Source organism: Nerophis ophidion, linkage group LG08, assembly GCF_033978795.1.
Source record: "Nerophis ophidion isolate RoL-2023_Sa linkage group LG08, RoL_Noph_v1.0, whole genome shotgun sequence".
NCBI classification, from domain to species: domain Eukaryota; kingdom Metazoa; phylum Chordata; class Actinopteri; order Syngnathiformes; family Syngnathidae; genus Nerophis; species Nerophis ophidion.
The window spans coordinates 17,296,444-17,320,455 of NC_084618.1; the positions used below are offsets into that span (position 1 = coordinate 17,296,444).

Genomic DNA, 24,012 nt, shown 5'->3' on the forward strand with positions numbered 1-24,012 from the left:
TTCATCCTCCGCTGTTGCCATTTCTAATATAAGGTAGTGTAACGTTCTTGCTTAGATCTGTCAGTAAACTCACCATGAAAGCACTAAAACATACCGGTGTAGTGAGTTTACATTATTCACCCAAGGGACTTTAGTTATTAGAAAGTTCCGGTCAAACGTCTTTTCATGGGACACTTATATCTGTCAGTAAACTCACCATGAAAGCACTAAAACATACCGGTGTAGTGAGTTTGCATTATTCACCCAAGGGACTTTAGTTATTAGAAAGTTCCGGTCAAACGTCTTTTCACGGGACACTTATATCTGTCAGTAAACTCACCATGAAAGCACTAAAACATAGTGAGTGTATATTAATCACCTAAGGAACTTTAGTTATTAGAGAGTTCCTGTCGGCCGGTTTTTCACGGGACACTGGTTTAAATGTAACTTATATATTGGGTTTCACTATGTAAAGCGCTTTGAGTCACTTGAGAAAAGCGTTATATAAATATAATTCACTTCACTTCACACATTTCCGGCTGTTGTTGTTGCACTAGTGAGCCACGGATGAGGAGATGCTGCTCTGTTAGGTCAGTGTGCCCAAGGGCAGCAGTGGCTACAAATGTAGCTTACCACCACGTATGTGTGATTGTGGAGTGGATTCTCTCTTCTCTGTGAGCGCTTTGAGTATCGAGTCGATAGAAAAGCGCTACATGAATCCAATCCATTATTTTAGTAATAGTTATGATTATTATTATTATAGCAGTCAGCAAAGATAAATACGTAAATTAGCCGTAACGTTTTTTCAAGCCGCTGAGTTCAAAGTGTAGGAAAAAAAGTAACGGCCTATAGGCGCAAAGGGAGAGGTGTGTGTGTGCGCTGTACAAAGAGGTGCCGCTGAACATAAAGTACTGTATTTTTCGGACCATAAGGCACACTTAAAATCCGTTTTTTTTTTTTTTGTCAAACCTCAACAGTGCGTCCTATGGTCCGGAAAATACGGTAGTTGTTTTTTTGCTCTTTCTTTCCTCATTCCAACAGTGTCCATAGAAATTACGTGCAGATATACTTGCCGCTTATGCAAATTATGCGATGACGTCATGGGGGAGAACACAGAAATGACTTTTTAAACCTTTTCCCGTCGTAACCAGCAGTATTTGAAATGCGAAATGTGTCCGGGTCAAATACCATGAGACATTATATAGACACAGAAACAGAGAATAGAAGACAAACCAGTGATCGCTTTTCCCGTACGAGGAGAGTGACCTGGAGAAAGTGTTGTCAGTTTCAGGCTCCAACTCACTCTGAAACCTTTCTCCCACTCCCCTCGCCTTTTAATTCATTCGGGAAGCCCTGCATTACACACACACAGCTGTACTAAGGGAGGAGGGGGATTTACAGCTGTGTTCGAAACAACACCTGTGTTGAGAACATAACACATGCAAATATAAAAAGATAGAGTAACATCTGCAAACTCCTCTTTGAGGTTGGCAGGTCAACCAAAGTTCAATCTAACGCCAAGTTTTGTTTCTCTTCAGCTTGTCTAACACGATGCATAAGCAAACAATCATATTTGAATAAATATGAGATAACTTATTTACAATTAATCCAACAAAAAGGACGCAAAGTGAAAAGACCTCCGCCAGGCCAATATCTGTAAGGGGTAGCGGGGGGTGTATATTGTAGCGTCCAGGAAGAGTTAGTGCTGCAAGGGGTTCTGGGTATTTGTTCTGTTGTGTTACAGTGCGAATGTTCTCCTGAAATGTGTTTGTCATTCTTGTTTGGTGTGGGTTCACAGTGTGGCGCGTATTTATAACAGTGTTGAAGTTGTTTATACGGCCACCCTCAGTGTGACCTGTTGACCAAGTATGCCTTGCGTTCACTTGTGTGCATGAAAAGCCGTAGGTTTTATGTGATTGGGTCGGTTTATTGGCGCTCCGTATTTTTCCCTACGTCCATGTACCACTCCATACAGCGGCGTTTTAAAAAGTCATGAATTTAACTTTTTGGAACCGATAATTTACGACATCACATTTTAAAGCATTTATCGGCCGATAATATCGGAAATCCAATATTATCGGACATCTCTAATTAAAACATGTACAAATAGTTTTAGTTGTATTGTAAAACTGTCGGTACATGGAAAAGTTGGCAAACAGAGGGGATTGGAAACGGAGGTCCTGCTGTATATTTTTGTGGTTGCGAGGGCCTACATCAAGGGTGTCAAACTCAAATACAGAGTGGGCCAAGATTTAAAACTGAACAAAGCCGCGGGTCAAGGTTGAACAAATTAACCTTTTAATAGGGCCCAAACAAGTTTTGCAATGAATATTGAACAAGCAAGGCTTAAGTAGGGCAGCACGGTGGAACAGGGGTTAGTGCATCTGCCTCATAATACGAAGGTCCTGAGTAATCCTGGGTTCAATCCCGGGCTCGGGATCTTTTTGTGTGGAGTTTGCATGTTCTCCCCGTGACTGCGTGGGTTCCCCCCGGGTACTCGGGCTTCCTCCCATGGAACAGGCAGAGCTTATATAACGTAATAGTGCAAAATCAACTTTCAAAAAACAAACGAAAAAACCTCAGTGGTATATTAAATAAAATGTAATTTAAAAAATGTATGCCTCTTTTGTATTTGCAGCCTTCGGAGGTAAATGTCAACATTAACTTTTTCCACAGGCTAATAAATTCGAAAATAAAATAACCATTAGGTGGGCGGGGTTTGGTGGTAGCGGGGGGTGTATATTATAGCATTCCGGAAGAGTTAGTCCTGCAGGGGGTTTTGGGTATTTGTTCTGTTGTGTTTATGTTGTGTTACGGTGCGGGTGTTCTCCCGAAATGTGTTTTGTCATTCTTGTTTGGTGTGGGTTCACAGTGTGCCACATATTTGTAACAATGTTAGTTGTTTATACGGCCACCCTCAGTGTGACCTGTATGGCTGTTGACCAAGTATGTGTGTGTGAAAGCCGCATATATTATGTGACTTGGCCAGCACGCTGTTTATATGGAGGAAAAGAGGACGTGACGACATGTTGTAGAGGACGCTAAAGGCAGTGCCTTTAAGGCACGCTCCCAATATTGTTGTCCGGGTGGAAATCGGGAGAATGGTTGCCCCGGGAGATTTTCGGGAAGGGCACTAAACTTCTGGAGTCTCCTGGGAAAATCGGGAGGGTTGGCAAGTATGAGTATTAGCGGTGAATGGGGTGTTACCGGCGGGACAGCTAAAGCGCTTTGAGTCACTAGAGAAAAGCGCTATATAAATATAATTCACACACATCACAGCTCTAATGTTAATTTGATATTGCCTCGAGGGCCAAATGAAATCAAACCAAATTTGGCCCGCGGGCCAGAGTTTGACACCCATGGCCTACATTGTGCGACTTTTCATGTGAATTATCTGCCGATTGCCAATCGATGCCATGTTAGCTATAGCATGTAGACTAGGGGTCCCCAAACTACGGCCAGCGTAAAAAATCTGGCCCTTGGGAAGTCCCAAGTTAAAACAAAAATGTAATGATTATATTATTTTATTTTTAATTGTATTTATTTTTTAAAAATCTGTTCTTTCTAATCCATTTTACTCTCCTAGCCGCTCAGGCAAATCATATCGTCAAAAAATGCATTTTCCCATTGATAACTTGATATCATCAGCGGCAAGTGCGTGCAATTGGTGCACGAGGAATATAATTTATTTATTTATATATATATATATAAATATATATATATATATATATATATATGCTATAAAAACAGTACCACTTTTTATATTTTCCTTTGTTTGTTTTCTATTGTAGCAACATGGTGGTTAATATGTATATATATATATATATATATATATATATATATATATATATATATATATATATTAGAAATGCGCGGATAGGCAATTATATCATCCGCATCTGCATTACCAAAGTCGTCATCCACCCGCCGTCCACCCGAACCAACATTTTATCAGGACCGTACCCGCCTGCCAACCCCCCGCTGAAATACATCAGAGGTTGTCCGCCTTTACCACTCAAAGAGCTATTTAAACTTGTTTCACAGTGTAATGATGACAATTGGAGCCGTCAACGTTCCCGCGACTATCCAATAGCGTTCATCCTGATGACAAGATTATGGGTGTGCTGTGAACCCATTGCCTTTGACACCTTCAACAACATGTACAAACCGATTGTTGGTCCAGCAACATGTTGTATTCAGCTTCCGCAATTACATGTTCAAGATTGAAAGGCATACTGGGTGATACAGAGTACACTGATGGTTGTGATATAAACAACTTTAACACTTACTAATATGCGCCACTCTGTGAAGCCACACCCAACAAGATTGACAAACACATTTCGGGAGAACATCCTCACAGTAACACAACATAAACGCAACACAACAAATACCCATAATCCTTTGTATCCGTGATACATCCTGAATATATTTTACACCCCCGCGCCCCTAACCCCGCCCACCTTACCGACACACGGTAAGGTGCCAGGTTGTGTCATGAATACAAAGGATTATGGGTATTTGTTGTGTTGCGTTTATGTTGTGTTACTGTGAGGATGTTCTCCCGAAATGTGTTTGTCGTTCTTAATTGGTGTGGCTTCACAGCGTGGCGCCTATTACTAAGAGTGTTAAAATTGTTTATATCACAACCATTAGTGTACTCTGTGTCACCCGGCATGCCTTGCAGTCGTGTGCGTGTTGCCACGGAAGCCACACAACATGATGCTGGACTGACAAGCAGATTGTACATGTTGTAGAAGACGACAATGCCAATGGCTTCATAGCACGCCCTAATACTTATTATCTGAGTGACTACCGGAAGTCATTCAGGAGAATAATTGCGTCTCTTATTATGCTTTATGACATGGGTCTTGTATGGCAAAGGATACCGATTACGGAACCATGCATATCAAATATTTCCGGATGGTTCACCCGCCCAAATCTAATTAAAATCTTTTTTTTCGTCATGTCAACCGCCCGACCCGCAGTCTCATCCGCGGACTGCGCCGATGAGACCGCAAACCGCGCATCTTTAATATATATTAATATATAAATATATATATATATATATATATATATATATATATATATATATATATATATATATATATATATATGTATGTATGTATGTATGTATGTATATATGTATATATATTCTCTACCGCTTGTCCCTTTTTGGGTCGCAGGGAGTCACTGGAGCCTATCTCAGCTGCATTCGGGCGGTAGGTGGTTTACACCCTGGACAAGTCACCCCCGGCCAACCCAATGCAGCCCCCGAGCCAAAAAGTTTGGGGACCCCTGATGTAGACGCATTCTCCGTTCCATTTCCGCTTGCTTGGCGATGAGTCGATTTCAAAGCAAACAAGAAGTCAATTTAAAAAAGCAAATAAGACGATTAACGGCCAGAAACGCTGTCAAGCAAATGCCAGCGTGCGGCCTGATCAAGGAAGCCTTCTGTCGGCGTTGCTTCCTGACATTTACCTTTACAAATGTGCCTGCTTGGTTAAGTGGCTGTGACACACACACACACACACACACACACACACACACACACACACACACACACACACACACACACACACACACACACACACACACACACACACACACACACACACACACACACGATGGTTTAAAGACAAAATGCGACGCTGTGAGGACCGGGCCGACGCAGGAGTTTATGCAGCTGTTTTAGCGTGATGGATCTATTATGTCGCCATTACAAGATAAATGATCGATCCCGGCCCGTGCTCCCCCGCTGCACCCGCTCGCCAAATTGAAATGAGCGCGGAGGGGGGGGGGGGGTGCTATGATTAGGGGCTAGGTGGGACAGCCATTCATTTAAGGGGGCGGGGAGAGGATGGGCCGACCCCACGGCGCAGCATCAATCAAAACCAACAACAAAAAAAAAAAAGGCTGCTTGCGTTGTCTCCGGCGTGATGACCCAGCACTCCCCGCCGCCCTAATTAGAATTCATGGCAAAGTAGATGCAAGGAAACACTTTGGGCTCCTCATAATTGTGGAGCAAATTTATTGTTATTAGAAGAAGCATTTGCCTGGTGTGATTTTTCCATTACCCACTTGTCACGCAGACGGCGAGGTGGCGCCGTAGATTGGGGTGTCACTTTTCTTGATGGTGCCATGTTTACCTGGGAGGAGGCCTTTTAATGGGGGAAGTTGGCAGGGGGGTCCCCCGCACACGGAAAAAAATGTTACACTGCTTCATGTGTGATTTTAAAACTGTTGTTATATTTAGTGGGCCTTTTTGATCTTCATAATTTTGGTTGGGGAAAAAAGAGACTAAGTATGTCAAATATGGTAAGAAGTTATGTGTACTTTAAAGCAGTGGTCCCCAACCACCAAGCCGCGGCCCGTTGCCGGGCCGTGGTACCGGTACCGGGCCGTGGCCCGATTGGTACCCGGCCGCAAAATAATTTCTTATTCATTTTTATATATATTAAAAAAAAAAAAAGTGTTTTTTTTTATTTTTTATTAAATCAACATAAAAAAACACAATATACACTTACAATTAATGCACCAACCACACAAAAACCTCCCTTTTTCATGACAAAAATGTCCCTTTTTCAAGACAAGAAAAAAAAAAAAAAAAGGGTTCTCCCCCCCCCCACTTATTAAGCGTTGACCGGTCCGCGGATACAAAAAGGTTGGGGACCACTGCTTTAAAGGCCTACTGAAAGCCACTACTACCGACCACGCAGTCTGACAGTTTATATATCAATGATGAAATATTAACATTGCAACACGTGCCAATACGGCAAGTTTAGTTTGCTAAATTAAATTTTAAATTTCCCGCGGAGTCTTTTGTTGAAAACGTCGCAGAATGATGACGCGTGCGCGTGACGTCCCGGATTGTAGGGGACATATTAGCGCAGCACCATTTGCGGCTAAAAGTCGTCTTTATTAATCGCGCAATTAAACAGTATTCTGGACATCTGTGTTGCTGAATCTTTTGCAATTTGTTCAATTAATAATGGAAAAGTCAAAGTAGAAAGATGGATGCGGGAAGCTTTAGCCACACAAAAGCTTTACTATGGATCAGAGCGGTCAAGCGAACATGGATCCCGACCACTTGTCAACCGGCAGGTTTCGGTGAAAAAATTGTGGTAAAAAGTCGCCTTTTACCGGAGATCAGCTGAGCTTGCAGCTGCCGTCGACTTCCCTCAGAGACTGGCGTCAAGACACCCGTTGACACACCCCTCTGACTATCAGGTACTATTTAATCTCACTAAAACACTAGCAACACAATAGAAAGATAAGGGATTTCCCAGAATTATCCTAGTAAATGTGTCTAAAAACATCTGAATCCGTCCCAATGCAATCGCCTTTTTTTTATTTTTTCTAGTCCTTCACTATCAATATCATCATCCACGAATCTTTCATCCTCGCTCAAATTAATGGGGAAATTGTCGTTTTCTCGGTCCGAATAGCTCTTGCTGCTGGAGGCTCCCGTTATAAACAATGTGAGGACGTGAGGAGCCATCACCCTTGTGACGTCATCGTCCGCGACTTCCGGTACAGGCAAGGCTTTTTTATTAGCGACCAAAAGTTGCAAACTTTATCGTTGATGTTCTCTACTAAATCCTTTCAACAAAGATATGGCAATATCGCGAAATGATCAAGTATGACACATAGAATGGACCTGCTATCCCCGTTTAAATAAGAAAATCTCATTTCAGTAGGCCTTTAATACTTATTTATATTTGAACAAAAAATAACCTGCATAGAAGTGCTCTGTATTTAGAACTTTTTCTTCTTATATTAAACATTTTCGCTTTTTATCACTTCTTTTATTGTAGCTATTTTGTAATTATGTTTTTAGAATGTAATTTTTTTATTAAGAATTTGTTTTTATTCACCTCATGCCAATACAAAATGTACATATATGTATATTTATATACAAACATATAAACACATTTATATGTATATACATATACATACATATATATGTATATATACACATTTATATGTATATACATACATATATACATACGTATATGTATATGTATGTATGTATGTGTATATGTATATATATATATATATATATATGTGTGTGTGTGTGTATATATATATATGTGTGCGTTTGTATGCATGTATATGTGTGTGTATATATAAATGTACATGTATATAAATACGTGTGTGTGTGTGTATATATATATATATATATACAAATATATATATATTATATATATAATGTGTCTCATATATATATATTTATACACACATGCATACATGTGTGTATATATTTATGTGTGTGTGTTTGTATATATGTATATATATATATATATATGTATGTATATATATATATATATATATAGGTGTGTATGTATATATAGATATACATATAGTGTGTATATATATATAGATATACATGTACATATAGTGTGTGTGTGTGTGTATATATATATATATATGTATATATATATAGGTATATATATATAAATATATATAGGTATATATATATATATATATAGGTGTATATATATATATTTAGGTGTGTATTTACATATATAGGTGTGTGTATGTATATATGTATATGTATATTTATATTAAAAAAATGTGTTTATATGAGGCCCCCCCCAAAAATTCTTAATAAAAAACATATTGGCAAAAAATCTACAATAAAGTCAGTAATAAAGAGCAAAACTGTGTAATGTAAGGAGAACAAGTTGAAATGTCGATGCTAAGTACACAGCACTGATATGCAGGTTATTTTATCTCTAAATATATTTTTAGACATATTTATCTTTAAATTTTAAATATAAGTACATACATACATACATGTATATTGTATGCATGTCTATATATATATATATATATATATATATATATATATATATACATATATATATATATATATATACGCACAAACATACAATGTATGTAAATATAAACACACATATATATATATATATATATATATATATATATATATATTTTTTTTTTTTTTTTTTTTTTTTTTTTTAAATCAACGTGGCAGTGATTTAATAAATTGTTCATTATCCCATTTCTGACATTTCCTGAAAGTAAAATCAAATTCCACCCGTAACTTTTTGATCTATGTTTATGACTGACTAATAGACACACCGCCAAACAAACCTAAGGGAATACGTAGCCCCTTTCTGAAGGTAATTAAGCAAAGGATAAAATAAATAACCTGTCGCTTCCTAACCGGCTGCGAGAGGGTTCATCTTTTGCATCAGTGTAGAAATGATCCGGATCAGCACCAAAATCTTGTCACATCCCTCTGAAAGTTTCATCAAAACTTTGTCACGTACCGTAATAAGAATATTCCAAATAAATAAAACAATTTAATAAAGCATTTAACGTGCCTAATATTAAACATTTTGGAAACAAGCACAGGTCATATAAGCATATGGTGGCCAAGATAACAGAATGACAGGTCTTGGTGCTCCGCATCCAGACCGGGGTCCGCCTCTTGAGGGCCCCGTGAGTTGGTGAGAAAGGGAAGTATACTTTAAAATGCAGTCTGACACATTTCCAATTGTTCTTTCTCCGGGAATTGAACATCAAATTGCTGTATAATTGATGGCTTTTCTCCCCACACTTGTGTGAAAATGAGTCCATTTCAACTTTTTAAGTGCCAACATTCCCCCCCCCCCCGCTAATTATCAAGTAACTGCAATCAAAGTTGCTAATACTTTCTCTTTGTGTTTGCCTCTCCCGGGTGTTTTGGCAGCAGAATTGGGGTCAAACTCGTCAACAACGTTGTTTCGTATTTCTCCCGAGTCCTTTTTAATTGTCGACCTCTCACCGCCGCCGTCTGATCGTCTGCTCTAACCCGCCGGTGCAGCTGGTGGCGGGCAGCGTGGTGATGGCCTTCGAGGAGGTGTGCCCGGATCGCATCGACCTGATCCACAAGAACTACCGCAAGCTGTGCAACCTGCTGGTGGACGTGGAGGAGTGGGGGCAGGTGGTCATCATCTCCATGCTGACGCGCTACGCCAGGACGCAGTTCACCAGTCCCTGGAAGGAGGTGAGAGACGCCGCCGAGTCCCGTTTTTTTTTTTTTTTTGTGGCGATTGGACGTAAATCCAATACGACGGGCGTGAACAACGTATCACACCGGGCACCTCATAGTACAAACCCCGTGTTAGATGTAAATATAAACAGAATACAATTTTTTGCCAATCATTTTCAACCCATATTCAGTTGAATATGCTACAAAGACAACATATTTGATGTTCAAACTGATAAACTTTTTTTTTTTTTTGCAAATAATCATTAACTTTAGAATTTGATGCCAGCAACACCTGAAAATGAAGTTGGGAAAGGTGGCAAAAAATACTGATAAAGGTGAGGAATGCTCATCAAACACTTATTTGGAACATCCCACAGGTGTGCAGGCTAATTGGGAACAGGTAGGTGCCATGATTGGGTATAAAAACAGCTTCCCAAAAAATGCTCAGTCTTTCATAAGAAAGGATGGGGGCGAGGTACACCCCTTTGTCCACAACTGCGTGAGCAAATAGTCAAACAGTTTAAGAACAACATTTCTCAAAGTGCAATTGCAAGAAATTTAGAGATTTCAACATCTACGGTCCATATCATCAATAGCGGCATTGGACATTGAATGACCGTGACCTTAGATCCCTCGGATGGCACTGTATCAAAAACCGACATCAATCTCGAAGGGATATCGCCACATCGGCTCAGGAACACTTCAGAAAACCACTGTCACTAAATACAGTTCGTTGCTACATCTGTAAGTGCAAGTTAAAGCTTTACAATGCGAAGCGAAAGCCATTTATCAACAACATCCAGAGACGCCGCCGGCTTCTCTGGGCCCGAGATCATCTAAGATGGACTGATGCAAAGTGGAAAAGTGTTCTGTGGTCTGACGAGTCCACATTTCAAATTGTTTTTTGAAATATTCGACATCGTGTCATCCGGACCAAAGGGGAAGCGAACCATCCAGACTGTTATCGACGCAAAGTTCAAAAGCCAGCATCTGTGATGGTATGGGGGTGCATTAGTGCCCAAGGCATGGGTAAATTACACATCTGTGAAGGCACCATTAATGCTGAAAGGTAAATACAGGTTTTGGAATAACATATGCTGCCATCTAAGCGCCGTCTTTTTCATGGACGCCCCTGCTTATTTCAACAAGACAATGCCAAGCCACATTCAGCATGTGTTACAACGGCGTGGCTTCGTAAAAAAAAGAGTGCAGGTCTGCAGTCCAGACCTGTCTCCCATCGAAAATGTGTGGCGCATTATGAAGCGTAAAATACGACAGCGGAGACCCCGGACTGTTGAACGACTGAAGCTCTACATAAAACAAGAATGGGAAAGAATTCCACTTTCAAAGCTTCAACAATTAGTTTCCTCAGTTCCCAAACGTTTATTGAGTGTTGTTAAAAGAAAAGGTGATGTAACACAGTGGTGAACATGCCCTTTCCCAACTACTTTGGCAGGTGTTGCAGCCATGAAATTCTAAGTTAATTATTATTTGCAAAAAAAAACAAATGTTTATCAGTTTGAACATCAAATATGTTGTCTTTGTAGCATCTTCAACTGAATATGGGTTGAAAATGATTTGAAAATCATTGTTTTCCGTTTATATTTACATCAAACACAATTTCCCAACTCATATGGAAACGGGGTTTGTAAAAGACAAGTTGTCTAGTCTGAGTTGGAAACTCAAGACAGCCATGACATTATGTTCTTTACAAGTGTATGTAAACTTTTGACCAGGACTGCATGTAGATGAGGTAGATAACCTCGACTTGGTCATTTGAAAAGTAGCCCGCCTGCTAAAAAGGTGTGGCCACCTCTGCCTTAACAGACACCTTGAATGCAGCATGTGTGTGTGTGTGTGTGTGTGCGCGTCAGTTTGAGTGACATGTCCTCTTGATCCCAGGGGGCCGTGTTTGACGAAAACGACGTGAAGACCTTCTACGACTCGGACTCTGAGGAGAAACGGGACCGGCCGGACGCCAAGCCTTACGTCATGGACCCCGATCACCGGCTGCTGCTCAGGAACACCAAACCTCTGCTGCAGAGCCGCAACACGGCGGTGAGTCGCGGGTTTTTGTTATTAGCAGACAAGCGGGTCTCCATCACCTGACAGCCTCAAGGCCCGTGTCGCTCCCAAATGGGAGTGTTGATTAAAATGCGACGCACGCTGTGTTGTTCTTCCCCACTTCAACTGCCACCGCTGACGCTCTCCATCCTCATCGACGACACGCTGTCTGCAAGGATGGACACGTGTCCTCCTTGGGTAATCAGTCCTGTGACAATAAAGTACTGCCGAGTAAGGAAACACTTCAACGCCTCGAAAGCAGTTGTCGAGGCCATGAATGTAACGTGGAAGGAAAATGCGAGTGAGTTTAGAACAAAACAAACATGCAGAGGGGAGATGTCCGATCATGGCTATTTTGTCGATATTCCCATATTGTCCAACTCTTCAATCAATCAATGTTTATTTATATAGCCCTAATTCACAAGTGTCTCAAAGGGCTGCACAAGCCACAATGACATCCGAGGTTCAGCCCCCACATAAGGGCAAGGAAAAACTCACAACTCGAAGGGTCGTCGATGAAAATGACTTTGAGAAACCTTGGAGAGGCCCTCTAGGGGAGACCAGATGCAATGGACGTCGAATGGGTCTGACATAGTATTGTGAAATTCCAGTCCATAGTGGATCTAACATAATAGTGAGAGTCCAGTCCATAGTGGATCTAACATAATACCGAGATTCCAGTCCATAGTGGAGGTAACATAATAGTGAGAGTCCAGTCCATAGTGGATCTAACATGATATTGTAAGAGTCCAGTCCATAGTGGATCCAACATAATAGCGATAGTCCAGTCCATAGTGGATCTAACATAATAGCGAGAGTCCAGTCCATAGTGGATCTAACATAATAGCGAGAGTCCAGTCCATAGTGGATCTAACATAATAGAGAGAGTCCAGTCCATAGTGGATCTAACATAATAGAGAGAGTCCAGTCCATAGTGGATCTAACATGATATTGTAAGAGTCCAGTCCATAGTGGATCCAACATAATAGCGAGAGTCCAGTCCATAGTGGATCTAACATAATAGTGAGAGTTCAGTCAATAGTGGATCTAACATAATAGCGAGAATCCAGTCCATAGTGGACCCAACATAATAGCGAGAGTCCAGTCCATAGTGGATCTAACATAATAGCGAGAGTCCAGTCCATAGTGGATCTAACATAATATTGTAAGAGTCCAGTCCATAGTGGATCTAACATAATAGTGAAAGTTCAGTCTGTAGTGGATCTAACACAATAATGTGAGAATCCAGTCCATAGTGGATCTAACATAATAGTGTGAGAGTCCAGTCCATAGTGGATCTAACATAATAGTGAAAGTCCAGTCCATAGTGGATCTAACATAATAGTGAGAGTCCAGTCCATAGTGGATTTAACATAATAGTGAGAGTCCAGTCCATAGTGGATCTAACATAATAGTGTGAGTCCAGTCCATAGTGGATCTAACATAATAGTGAGAGTCCAGTCCATAGTGGATCTAACATAATAGTGAAAGTTCAGTCTGTAGTGGATCTAACACGATAATGTGAGAGTCCAGTCCATAGTGGATCTAACATAATAGTGTGAGAGTTCAGTCCATAGTGGATCTAACATAATAGTGTGAGAGTCCAGCCCATAGTGGATCTAACATAATAGTGTGAGAGTCCAGTCCATAGTGGATCTAACATAATAGTGAGAGTCCAGTCCACAGTGGATCTAACATAATAGTGTGAGAGTCCAGCCCATAGTGGATCTAACATAATATTGTAAGAGTCCAGTCCATAGTGGATCTAACATAATAGTGTGAGTCCCGTCCATAGTGGATTTTACATAATAGTGAAAGTCCATTCCATAGTGGATCTAACATAATAGTGTGAGTCCAGTCCATAGTGGATTTTACATAATAGTGAGAGTCCAGTCCATAGTGGATCTAACATAATAGTGTGAGTCCAGTCCATAGTGGATTTTACATAATAGTGAGAGTCCAGTCCATAGTGGATCTAACATAATATTGTGAGTCCAGTCCATAGTGGATTTTACATAATTGTGAGAGTCCAGTCGATAGTGGATCTAACATAATAGTGAAAGTTCAGTCTGTAGTGGATCTAACACAATAATGTGAGAGTCCAGTCCATAGTGGATCTAACATAATAGTGTGAGAGTTCAGTCCATAGTGGATCTAACATAATAGTGAGAGTCCAGACCATAGTGGATTTACACAACGTGACAAATTCACTGGTTTTGGGTTTAGTAGAGCAATCGTGGCATGCAGTTCCTCCAAATTCTTTTCGTGCGAGCCCCTTTCTGATTGATACATGCCTGGATGGACACAGTATCGTTCGCCCCGACCACCAGTCACCGCCAATTCAGCGTCCGATTGTTTGATTGTGGTTCCAGGTGGTGATGTCCGTGGCTCAGCTCTATTGGCACCTGGCTCCCAAGCAGGAGGTCAACATCGTCACCAAGTCGCTGGTGCGGCTGCTGAGGAGCCACAGGTGAGCACAGGCGGCGAGGGGTCGGAACGCCGCGGCGCCCCGTTCACTGTCTTGTTTGCGCCGCACAGGGAGGTGCAGTACGTGGTGCTGCAGAACATCGCCACCATGTCCATTCAGAGGAAGGTGAGGAAAACCGCGCTGAGAACCATCTGGGATTATTGAAACTGATGCGTGATCATGTGATCCAAACAGGGGATGTTTGAGCCCTTCATGAAGAGCTTCTACGTCAGATCCACCGACACGACACACATCAAAACACTGAAGGTATCCGTTGTCCTCTTCTTTAAATAATGTTGTTCAAGTTGCTTCCTTGCAGTTGTAGCACAGGAGCCAAGCGTGCAGTTTTTAACAAAGTTTTTAATGCACATAGATTTTATCAAAGGTAGGTTGGTAGGTAGGTCTTTATTGTCACTGCACAAGTACAACAAAACGAAAAGGGGAATAATCGGTGGTGAGGGTGTGGGGTGGAGGTGGGGGGGTGTGCGTGTATGCCCAATTGTCTTCGGTGTGATGATGTAATGTTTTTTAGACTGAGGCCGATCTGCAAAAGTTCGAATCCAGGTGTCGTTGAGGAGGGAGGGAGGTCAAAAGCGTTCATCATTGAGGTGTCCTCAGGGGTGTTTTTTCAGAACAGCCTGGTCCTGTTTCCACAGCGTCAAGGCCATTCGAAGGAGTCAGATCGTAGATTAGGATGTTTGTTTTCCGCGAGCAGACAAAACAATGACTTGTCTGTTCTATTCGTCCATGCCAGGTGCTCAAAGTTTTTCTCCCGCAAAACGTGACTTTTCAGTCACGTCCGTATCCTTTCTCGGCCGCTCACTGTTAAAGAGGACAGATGATTAGATGAACACGTAACCACGTGGAAAAGCTAGTCACCTGTCAGCCGTGTCTCACCTTCAGCACATGCACCCGCCCCCATCCGATGGTGCTGGTTCTCAGCACCATAGACGGAGGCGGTGACCTTTGCTCCTGCAGGTGCGCTGGCCACACCTCTTTCCACAAACATGAATGCATTTGCGGGTTTAAACATCCCAGGTTGAAGTGTTGAATACAATTAATGCCTTTCCTATTTTCCTATCTATTTGCTCACAGTTGGAGATTCTGACCAACTTAGCGAATGAAGCCAACATCTCTACCATCCTGAGGGAGTTTCAGGTTTGTGTTTGCTCTCTATACTATACTATAGTATACTATACTATACTATACTAATACCGGTGTACCGGTATTAGTATAGTACAGCGATACTAATTAATCATATTCGGTACTATACCGCCTCTAAAAAGTACCGGGGGCTCTCCCCCTCCCGTTCCCGTCGTCGTCACGTCGTGACATTGCTGATTTACGAGCAAACGAGCATGTTCGGCAGCGCACGCACACACACACGCACAGAGTACTTACAAGCAGACACAGTGTGTAGTTCTGAAAAGGGAGAACAGACACATTTTGGCTTAAAAAGTAACGATAAAGGTGAAGTTATAACACTGAAACGCCCTCGGGAAGAAGTGCTTTAAGACATTGCTACGTAGCTAGTCGGATGGACACTAATCTTTGTCTCCTTGGCGACAAATAAAGTATGTTTCTTAAAAGTAGCATTATCACTGGAGGACGAGTAATAGCTAAACATGCTTGACTACACACCGTAGCTCACCGGCATCACAATGTAAACAATGTTGGTGGCTCTACACCTAACATCCACTGTAATGATACCAAGTACAAGCGTGTATTTAGTTGATACTACTATGATTATCAATATTTTTACGTATCACATCATCTTCTTTCGTTTTTTTGTTTTTTTAAATTCATATTTTTATAAACTCAAGAAATAAGTCCCTGTACACATGAGGACTTTGAATATGGCCAATGTATGATCCTGTAACTACTTGGTATCGCATCGATACCTAAATTTTCTGGTATCATCCAAAACTAATGTATAGTATCAAACAAGAGAAGAATAAGTGATTATTACATTTTAACAGAAGTGTAGATAGAACATGTTGAAACAGAAAGTAAGCACATATTAACAGTAAATGAACAAGTCGATTATTAATCAATTTTTACAGCTTGTCCTTAATAATGTAGACAAAATAATAGGTGTATAAATGACACAATATGTTGCTAATTAGTCAGCATACTAATTAGGAGTCTTTGTTTGTTTACTTACTACTAAAAGACAAGTTGTCTATTATGTTCACTATTTTATTTAAGGACAAACTTGCAATAAGAAACATATGTTTAATGTACCGTAACATTTTTTGTTAAAATCAAGCCAATAATGCAATTTTCTGTAGTCCCCTTTATTTAGAAAAGTATCGAAATACATTATGGTCTCGGTAACAAAATATTTGTATCGGAACAACACAAGTGTCCACCTATAACTAGATTTTTTTTTGTACCCTGGGACTAGGAATGGATACCGAATCCGGTACTTTTTTAGGCACCGACCGAATTCCGTCGGTACTCCCGGATCTGGATTCGCGTTGAATCAAACGGTGCCATACTCCGATACTTTTGTTGCATGTGACGTCACGTCACTAAACACCGTCTCACGTAAACAATCAGTCAAGCAGCACTCAGCCAAACTCCCTCCAAGTAATGTTACAATAACAAAGTAATTTTGATACAAAAATATGTACAAATGTAAAGTCAGGGTCTACTTTTCCAAAATGCGCATGCTTGATGCTAATTTACATAGGATTTCTCATAGACTACTATTGCTATTAGATATCAATCCTTATTCACCTGTATAATTTTTCAAAAATCAATTAAAAACATTTAAATATATATTTATACACGTTTTTTTTTAACTTGTTTTGAAAATGTTTCATTACGATTATCATACCAAATAGAACATTGCGAGAATCAGTTTGAATCGAGAATCCTGTTAAATCGAGGATCGGTTCTGGATCAAATCGTCAACCCCAGGAATCGGAGACGCATCCAATCGTTCGGTGCCTAAAGATTGACACCCCTGCAGGCTACTATTAGCATTAGCGATTTTACATGGCGATTTCGACACTTTCAAAATGTATTCAGGAACACTACAACGAAGATGAATGTTACAATCAAACAGCTGGTGTGTAATAAGCACACTACTTACAGTATTGATACTTTGTAGGGCGCAACATAACACATTTACTCCCTAGTTAGACAACATAGGGGGGCGTAAAAAAATCGACTCACATCCAGATCTCGATCCTTATTCGTCCCGATTTTAACACTATGCATAATTTTTTTTTTTAAATCTATTTAAAAAAAAAATATCCGAAAAGGGACAAGTCGTATAAAATGGATGAATATATATATATACATATATGTATACATATATGTACACATTTTTTAAAACTTGTTTTGAAAACATTTCATCATGATTATCATACCAAATAGAACATAGCGAGAATTGTGTTACATTGAGAATCGATTCTGAAGCCAATCGTCACCCCAGGAATCTGAAAAGCATCCAATAGTTAGGTGCCTAAAGATTTATAATTTTTTAAATCAGCATTAGCAATTTCACATGGCGATTTGAACACCTTAAAAATAAGAAAATCTCCTTTCAGTAGGCCTTTAAGTTAAAGTTAAACTACCAATGATTGTCACACACAAACACTAGGTGTGGTGAAATTTGTTCTCTGTGCTTGACCCATCCCCCTGTTCACTCCCTGGGAGGTGAGGGGAGCAGTGAGCAGCAGCGGTGGCCACACTCGGGGATCATTTTTGGTGAATGTATTAAGGAAAACTACAACCAAGATGAATGTTACAAATTAAACAGCTTCTATGTAATGAGCACTATACTTACAGTATTAACACTAGTAGGGCGCAACATAACACATTTACTTGCAAGTTAGACAACATACAGTAGATACCAGATAGCATTAATGCCATTTGATGCAAATTAGACTGAAATGTGATAACAAAACAAGACTGGATAGCAGTTATCACAGTGAGTTTATTTTAAATCAGGGGTAGGGAACCTATGGCTCGGGAGCCAGATGTGGTTCTTTTGATGACTACATCTGGCTCTCGGATAAATCTGAGCTGACATTGCTTAGCACGATAAATAATGAATAATTCCACTTGTAATCACAGTGTTAAAAATAATGTTCAACATATAAAACATTCTCATGCATTTTTAATCCATCCATCCGTTTCTACCGCACCTGTTCAAGAAGTTGCGTTAATGGTAAGAAGTTATTTATTTATTATTGGTTAGTGTGGGGCTTGCCCTCCCGGGGGTTCTTCAGACCACCAAGCACCGACATGAGAGCCTGTTTCAGGGTTGCAATATTGTTATATTTATCAATAAGTCCCTCAGTTGCTTTCCAGAAATTGTATTTTTCTCTTTCGTTTTCGCTCGCGCTCTGGCTCCAGCCCCAACCCCGTCTCTCCTCCTGGCTGCTGCTTATAACAGAGGGACAGGTGATTAGATAACAAGGCCCAGGTGGGCCGTCTACGCACCTGTCGCTGATTTAGAGGTCGGTCCTGGCACACCCCAGTTCACTGCAGGCCCACAGGCCACGCCCCCTCCACAGTTAGCTTCAGAATAACAATGTTACAAAGAATAAGATACCTATTATACTCTAGAAATGTTGGTCTTACTTAATAATGCACGCGTTTAGTTGTGTTCAGTGTTAAAAAAAATATTATATGGCTCTTATGGAAATAAATTTAAAAATATCTGGCTTTTTGGCTCTCTCAGCCAAAAAGGTTCCCGACCCCTGTTTTAAAATGTACATTAAAAATACAATTAAAATTCATTAACAAATACCAAAGTTCAGTTGGTTACAGGTATTGATTCCCAGGTACTGGGAATCGGTACAAATGTGGACGGTACCTATCCGAATCTTAACCCGCTTAGTCCTCGGTGCCTTCCAGACTTACGTGAAGAGCCAGGACAAGGCCTTCGCGGCGGCCACCATCCAAGCCATCGGCCGGTGCGCCACCAACATCTCGGAGGTGACGGACACCTGCCTCAACGGCCTGGTGCTGCTGCTGTCCAACAGAGACGGTAAAACACTTCGAGAAAAACCCTATTGATGTAATTTAAGCCTCCCCCCCGTCCGTGTGGTCCGTGGTGATGGGCGCAGAGGGCGTGGTGGCGGAGAGCGTGGTGGTGATCCGGAAACTGCTGCAGACCCAGCCCACCCAGCACAGCGAGATCATCAAGCACATGGCCAAGCTCTTTGACAAAATCACCGTAAGCGGCGTCCATATTTGTGCCGGGAGAAACACGGATGGACGGGTTGAATCTCCCCCCCACCCGCAGGTGTCCATGGCCCGGGCGAGCATCCTGTGGCTGATGGGCGAGTACTGCGAGCGGGTGTCCAAGATCGCGCCCGACGTGCTGCGGAAAATCGCCAAGACCTTCACGGTGGAGGAGGACATCGTGAAGCTGCAGGCGGTCAACTTGGCCGCCAAGCTGTACCTGACCAACTCCAAGCAGGTACCACACGCTATCCCAGGGGTAGGGAACCTGTGGCTCTAGAGCCAGATGCGGCTCTTTTGATGACTGCACCAATAGCTCTCAGATAAATCTTAGCTGACGTTGTTTAACACGATAAGTAATGAATAATTCCGCTGGTAATCACAGTGTCAGAAATCCATCCATCCATCCATTTTCTACCGCTTATTCCCATTCGGGGTTGCGGGGGGCGCTGGCGCCTATCTCAGCTACAATCGGGCGGAAGGCGGGGTACACCCTAGACAAGTCGCCACCTCATCGCAGGGCCAACACAGATAGACAGACAACATTCACATTCGCACACTAGGGCCAATTTAGTGTTGCCAATCAACCTATCCCCAGGTGCATGTCTTTGGAAGTGGGAGGAAGCCGGAGTACCCGGAGGGAACCCACGCATTCACGGGGAGAACATGCAAACTCCACACAGAAAGATCCCGAGCCTGGATTTGAACCCAAGACTGCAGGACCTTCGTATTGTGAGGCAGACGCACTAACCCCTCTCCCTTCGTGAAGCCCGGTGTCAGAAATATCTTTCAAAATATAAAACATTCTCATGCATTTTAATCCATCCATCCATTTTCTACCGCTTATTCCCATTCGGGGTCGCGGGGGGCGCTGGCGCCTATCTCAGCTACAATCGGGCGGAAGGCGGGGTACACTCTAGACAAGTCGCCACCTCATCGCAGGGCCAACACAGATAGACAGACAACATTCACACTCACATTCACACACTAGGGCCAATTTAGTGTTGCCAATCAACCTATCCCCAGGTGCATGTCTTTGGAAGTGGGAAGAAGCCGCAGTACCCGGAGGGAACCCACGCATTCACGGGGAGAACATGCAAACTCCACACAGAAAGATCCCGAGCCTGGATTTGAACCCAGGACTGCAGGACCTTCGTATTGTGAGGCAGACGCACTAACCCCTCTTCCACCGTGAAGCCCAGTGTCAGAAATATCTTTCAAAATATAAAACATTCTCATGCATTTTAATCCATCCATCCGGTTTCTACCGCACCTGTTCAAGAAGTCGCATTAACGGTAAGAAGTATTTTATTTATTGTTGGTTAGCTTCAGAATAACAATGTTATTAAAAAGAATAAGAGACTTATTATACTCTAAAAATGTTGGTCTTACTTAAAAATGAAGGTGTTGGCCGGATCAATCTTATCAAGATGAACACTCTGCCTAAATTCCTTTACCTTTTCCAACATATCCCCATATTTATTACTAAATCTTTTTTTGATAAATTAGACAAATCAATATCCAAATTTTTATGGGGGACCGGATCGGTCCGAATCCGCAAGTCAGTCCTACAATCTCCCAAATCTGAGGGAGGGCTTGCACTCCCTAATTTTAGACAGTACTATTGGGCGGCTAATGTACAGAAACTCCTATACTGGATGGATGGAAGCTCTCAGACCCTCCCGGCCTGGGTATCCCTTGAAACGGCAATCCCACACTTTTCATTACGTTCTTACTTATGATCACCACTCCCTTTGCCACTTAAACTCGAAGGCGCAAACACCATTGTATCGATCTCCTTGAAAATATGGATCCAGCTAAGGAAACATTTGGGTTTTCAGGGCCCATCTATTTTGACTCCGCTACTTAAAAAAACAATTATTTAAACCTTCCCGCACCGACTCCGCATTTATGACCTGGCACGATCACGGTATCACCACTGTGGAAGACCTCTATACAGACGGTGTGTTCTCATCCTTCGCTGAACTTTCTTCCAAATACGATTTGCCAAACTCCCACCTTTTTCGTTTCTTTCAGGTGAGGGACTTCGTAAAGAAGCAGTTCCCACACTTCCCAAATCGTCCCCCGGAAACTCTTATAGATACATTGCTATCTCTGAGCCCAAATCATAAAAAATGTATCTCTGTGATATATACCTCCTTAAGCTCAGTTGCTCCAAACTCTTTATCAGTGATAAAAGCCTCGTGGGAGAGGGATCTTAACACCAACATATCTGATAAACTCTGGAACTCTGCCCTGAAACTGGTCCAATCCTCCTCGATTTGTGCCCGTCATGGTCTCATCCAATGCAAAGTAATCCATAAAATTCACTACACTAATGCAAAACTGTCCAAAATCTACCCCGCTGTTAGCAATACCTGTAATAGATGCAAACAATCTCCGGCTGATCATGTCCATATGTTCTGGTCCTGCTCTAAATGATGTTCCTTTTAGGAGGACATTTTTGACACTATCGGAAAGGCATACGGTCAAGACTTTCCCTCCAACCCATTGTCAGCCATTTTCGGTATATGCCCTGATAGCACATGCCCTGTGCCACTAAAACGCGCTGTGGCTTTTACGACCTTGCTGGCCAGGCGACTGATCTTGTTCAATTGGAAGCTGGCTCACCCCCCATCACACGGCCGTTGGATTAAAGAGGTTCTTTACAATTTAAAATTGGAAAAACTTCGGTTTTCACTAAATGGCTCTGCTCAAGTGTTTGAAAGTTCACGGAGTCCTTTCTTACTGTATGTCAACTCTCTTGACTTATGTCCAGACGCAGATGAGGAATAATCTCCCTTTTATTTAGTATTATTATTCAATCAATCTATCAATGTTTACTTATATAGCCCTAAATCACTAGTGTCTCAAAGGGCTGCACAAAGCAGGAAACCATCCCAAGCGGAGGCGGATCAGCAGCGCAGAGATGTCCCCAGCCGATACACAGGCAAGCAGTACATGGCCACCGGATCGGACCGGACCCCCTCCACAAGGGAGAGTGGGACATAGAAGAAAAACAAAAGAAACGGCAGATCAACTGGTCTAAAAAGGGAGTCTATTTAAAGGCTAGAGTATACAAATGAGTTTTAAGGTGAGACTTAAATGCTTCTACTGAGGTGGCATCTCGAACTGTTACCGGGAGGGCATTCCAGAGTACTGGAGCCCGAACGGAAAACGCTCTATAGCCCGCAGACTTTTTTTGGGCTTTGGGAATCACTAATAAGCCGGAGTCCTTTGAACGCAGATTTCTTGCCGGGACATATGGTACAATACAATCGGCAAGATAGGATGGAGCTAGACCGTGTAGTATTTTATACGTAAGTAGTAAAACCTTAAAGTCACATCTTAAGTGCACAGGAAGCCAGTGCAGGTGAGCCAGTACAGGCGTAATGTGATCAAACTTTCTTGTTCTTGTCAAAAGTCTAGCAGCCGCATTTTGTACCAACTGTAATCTTTTAATGCTAGACATGGGGAGACCCGAAAATAATATGTTACAGTAATCGAGACGAGACGTAAAAAACGCATGGATAATGATCTCGGCGTCTTTAGTGGACAGAATGGAGCGAATTTTAGCGATATTACGGAGATGAAAGAAGGCCGTTTTAGTAACGCTTTTAATGTGTGCCTCATTATTATTTTATGTTTTATTTTTTTCTCCCTTTCTCTCTCCTTTTAGTCTCTTTCTGTTTTTGGTCTTGTACGGGTGTATGTGTGAATGTGTGTGTCTTTGTCGTCTTTCTTGTTGTTTGTGCCATGTGTCCCTGGTTGGTTCGACCTGAGTGGGGTGGAAGGGTGGGTGGGTGGGTCGTTTTAGGGGTAAAGGTATGAAGAATTCACTGACTTTAAAATTGTACTGTTTCGACTTGCACCTTTTTTCTGTATATGTGAAAAAGTCAATAAAAAAAAGTTGGATTAAAAATGCACGTGTTTAGTTTAGTTGTATTCAGTCTTAAAAAAATGTTATACGCAGTAGTCGAGCTTGGAGGAGACAAAGGCGTGGACGAGCCTCTCGGCATCAGAGAGAGTGAGGGAGGGGGCGGAGTTTTGCAATGATCCCGAGGTGGTAGAAGGAAGTCTTGCACAGTTGTTTTATTTGAACCTCAAAGGTCAGATGAGGGTCCATTTTACCACCCAGATTAGTGACTGAGGATGAGAGGTGAATGTCGTGGCCGGAGAAGGTGACGCTGGTGATGGTGTATGACTGAGTCTGATGTGGGGTTTCTGACTAGAATGGCTTCGGTTTTGGAGCTGTTTGGTTGAAGAAAATTGTGTGAGTGGGGGAAGAGTGGATGGTGAT

General features: G+C 41.8%; 1 protein-coding gene across 3 annotated transcripts in view; it reads left to right on the forward strand.

Annotated features, from left to right (window-relative positions):
• The window catches only part of ap3b1a (adaptor related protein complex 3 subunit beta 1a), a 140,472-nt gene that overhangs the window by 37,342 nt on the left and 79,118 nt on the right, over positions 1–24,012 (forward strand). For all 3 annotated transcript variants that reach the window (XM_061907887.1, XM_061907888.1, XM_061907886.1), the window contains exons 7-15: positions 9,809–9,991; positions 11,879–12,034; positions 14,413–14,510; positions 14,579–14,633; positions 14,703–14,774; positions 15,603–15,665; positions 19,383–19,515; positions 19,595–19,704; positions 19,774–19,950. In XM_061907887.1, the coding sequence (XP_061763871.1) occupies positions 9,809–9,991; positions 11,879–12,034; positions 14,413–14,510; positions 14,579–14,633; positions 14,703–14,774; positions 15,603–15,665; positions 19,383–19,515; positions 19,595–19,704; positions 19,774–19,950 (1,047 nt within the window). The remainder of the gene's footprint in view (positions 1–9,808; positions 9,992–11,878; positions 12,035–14,412; positions 14,511–14,578; positions 14,634–14,702; positions 14,775–15,602; positions 15,666–19,382; positions 19,516–19,594; positions 19,705–19,773; positions 19,951–24,012) is intronic.